This window comes from Electrophorus electricus, chromosome 5 (genome assembly GCF_013358815.1).
Source record: "Electrophorus electricus isolate fEleEle1 chromosome 5, fEleEle1.pri, whole genome shotgun sequence".
Lineage (NCBI taxonomy): Eukaryota > Metazoa > Chordata > Actinopteri > Gymnotiformes > Gymnotidae > Electrophorus > Electrophorus electricus.
Genome location: NC_049539.1, coordinates 24,378,144 through 24,381,300, shown reverse-complemented (window position 1 = coordinate 24,381,300; position 3,157 = coordinate 24,378,144). Strand labels below are relative to the sequence as shown.

Sequence of the window (3,157 nt, the reverse complement as noted above, 5' to 3'; positions counted from 1 at the left end):
CCTGTAAATATTTAAATATTTATTAGTCTGTCTGGGCAAATAAAAATACTTCCTGACAATACTTAAACTGTCCTCACTGACACTGTCCTCTTAATGTGTTTGTCAAAACTAGTAAGTACAGATATGAAACCATTTATGGCTGTTGTTGCTTAAAATAATTAAGTATGTAAAGCTGTTCCAAACAATGAAGGAATGATGTATAACTTTGTTCTATCACAGTATACTGCTAGTGTCTTACTGAAGAATACACAACCTGAGGATCCACCACTTCAGTGCGTCTTCCTGCTTTCTTGATTTTCTTATCAGAGAATTGTAGATCAGCATAATTAGAATCCTGCTCCTGCAATGATACAAAAAACCATACAGAATAATAATTGGCATATTTCCTCGATCGATATAAATATACTCATTCATTATTTGATTTATTTAGTATTACAATTTTGAAATTTTAAGTTTCTTTATATATTTTATGCTTCCTTATTCTTTTAATAATGTGTTGCTTTTTCTGTAAATTTAAATACAACATACAACAAAATTTGTTTCATTTTGTAGTGATGTATTTACATTTAAATTTAAAATTAAGATTTCTTAAGAATCTTATTTTAAGTAAAGACTGAATGCAACATGTAAACTTTGCTATTTCCCTTATTTTATTGTAATTTTTTTGACAATTTATTGACAGAATGCAAAGCTACATTGCATACACTTTACTGTATATTTATATTTAATGTTTTAATGCCTCAAAATTACCTTTTCCACAATAGAGACAGTGTCTGTAGGAAACAGTCAAAAGAACTTGGTTAGGTATGCATCTCACACTAATATATATATATATATATATATATATATATATATATATATATATATATATATATATATATATATATATATATATATAATTGCAATATAATCTAGTAATAAGTAAATAAAATATATAAAAAATCTAAATAAATAACATTCGTTTTATTTTCATAACAATAAGAATATAGAAAATTTACATATTGACACTGTTATGTCTATCAGTTTCCTTCTTAGAAGTTATTTTTGTTAAAAGGTTAATGGATCATCTTTAACAGCAGTATTATTGATACCTCTGTGTTTTCTCCTCTTCAGCATAACTAGAAGAACACTGACGAGAATCACAATCACACCAACAAACACCACCGTCAGCATGAAGAAGACATCTGAAGAGCATTGAGATATTTAAATCTATACAATTGATTTAATCTTACAGTTGATTAACAGCACAATAAAACAAAATGTTACAAAAGGAAGAGAAATCTAAGTGTTGCAGTTTAATAAGCAAAAGAATAACTGATCTGATGAAGAATATGAGATAACAAACCTTGAGTGCTGTTTTTGGAAAGTGTTTCATCTTGCTCTGAAATTGATTTATTATTGATAAATAAAGTTACATGAATTCAATATAGAACATGTCATATTCCATATGAATTTTTAAGCAAACATTCTTTTGCACAGAAAACCCACCTCTCACTTGTAAATGTATTGCATTTCTGAAGGAAATTCTGTTGCTCTGCCAAACGCCACAGTAATACAGTCCTGAATCAGTGTGATTCACTGCAGCTATTGTTAGAGACGTGTTCTGAGAGTTTACAGACATCACCACTTGATCACTCTGATTAACAGAATTACAGGAGCTTGTTGAAGAATATTTTTGATAAAATTGGCAGTCAAGTTGGTCTGGCACAGAACGGTTGGTGTGCTTGAACCAGTATATGTAAGCTGGTTCCATCTGGTTATGCTGGCACCAAATGGTGACATTAGCACCAGGTTCCAATATTAAAGTCTCTGGAAAGCCCAGAGTCACTTGGAGAAAATCTGCAATCCAGAAAACACCACAAAATAACACAAACTGTATGAAGGGGACAGTATAAAAAAAATATCAGTTTTTATTCTGAAGAAAGTTTACTCTTCAAAACAAGTTTAATAATGTAAATGAGATTAGTATTACTTACCAATGCCATGGAACAGGAGAATCAGGACCGATATACAAATCATCCCTGCTATCAAACTAGACACACTGAGGAAATGTGACTCTTGCATGACATGGTTGGAGGTGTGGCTTATGTATTAAATGAAAATTTGTAAAGTGCCATAATTTCCAGAATATAAATACATAGGTAAAACAGGAAAAAAAGACAACAGGAAGCAAACAGGAAGAAAGACAACATACATTCATACAGTATTACACAGGTTCTTGTATATAAACAAACTAGCCATCTTGCCTCATATAGTACAGCAGATCCTCAAGTCTGTGTTTCTCCCCAGCTCATCTCACTTAACACCCACTTTACATTCAAGGACAGTTCTGTGACAGTAATTAAATACACAGATGATACAACCATTTGCCTCATTTTGATAATTCTTACACACCATTTGATGAAAACCAGTACTGCCTTCAGGTAGACCAAGCTGTTAGAACACAGTACTGAGGAGCTCGTATACTGGGGGTAACAGGGTGTAAGATTAGGTTATGGTCTTGTTGCCAGATACCACAGAACACTTTCAGAGGTCTTATGGAGTACATGGGTCAGAGCTGTTGATGAGAGTAGAGAATAAAGGATTGTTGGAATGCTACTATGCAAGCAACCCCAGTATGAGAGGCTATATGCAGAAGATGTAGGAACTATGGATACTTAGAAATACAACATCTAGATTTAGACGGAAGCAACTAGTAAATCCCTACTGTGAGCATTATTGAAATGATTGGCTACAAGATTAAAATCATCAGGGATGTTTATATAAAGGCCAAACTGAGGGAAATCATCCAGCTATCAGAAATGCACAAAGGCATAAGGCATCTAAAGGTATCTGAGAAGTACAACAAGCTGTCCATATGTGAGGCCTTGGAGATGGCCAAGCAAAGATTATACACACAAGAACTAGAAGCCATGAGAATAAACATGATGCTCTCCCATGAGTTGTCCCAAAGTGTACTGTATTACAGGGTAACAGCATCAGAACAGACCCACCAAAGCTGAAGACTGAACAATACTGGAAAGGCATATGGGAGAAAGAGGCATCACACAACAAGGTTAGAGAACCTGAGAGCTGACCACAGCAACCTCCCTAGACAGGATCCAGTAGCCATCGCACTTGCAGATATCCAAGAAAGGGTCATGGAGCAACCATCAGC

General features: G+C 33.7%; 1 protein-coding gene across 1 annotated transcript; it reads right to left on the bottom strand.

Annotated features, from left to right (window-relative positions):
- On the bottom strand, positions 1-2,026 carry LOC118241381. Its single transcript, XM_035526265.1, has 6 exons — positions 1,977-2,026; positions 1,489-1,839; positions 1,346-1,381; positions 1,092-1,184; positions 751-773; positions 1-340 (listed from the first exon to the last, which is right to left on the bottom strand). Exons 1-6 carry the CDS (start codon positions 2,017-2,019, stop codon positions 227-229), a joined length of 660 nt encoding a protein of 219 aa, XP_035382158.1. The 5' UTR covers positions 2,020-2,026; the 3' UTR covers positions 1-226.
- Positions 2,027-3,157: the final 1,131 nt, after the last annotated feature.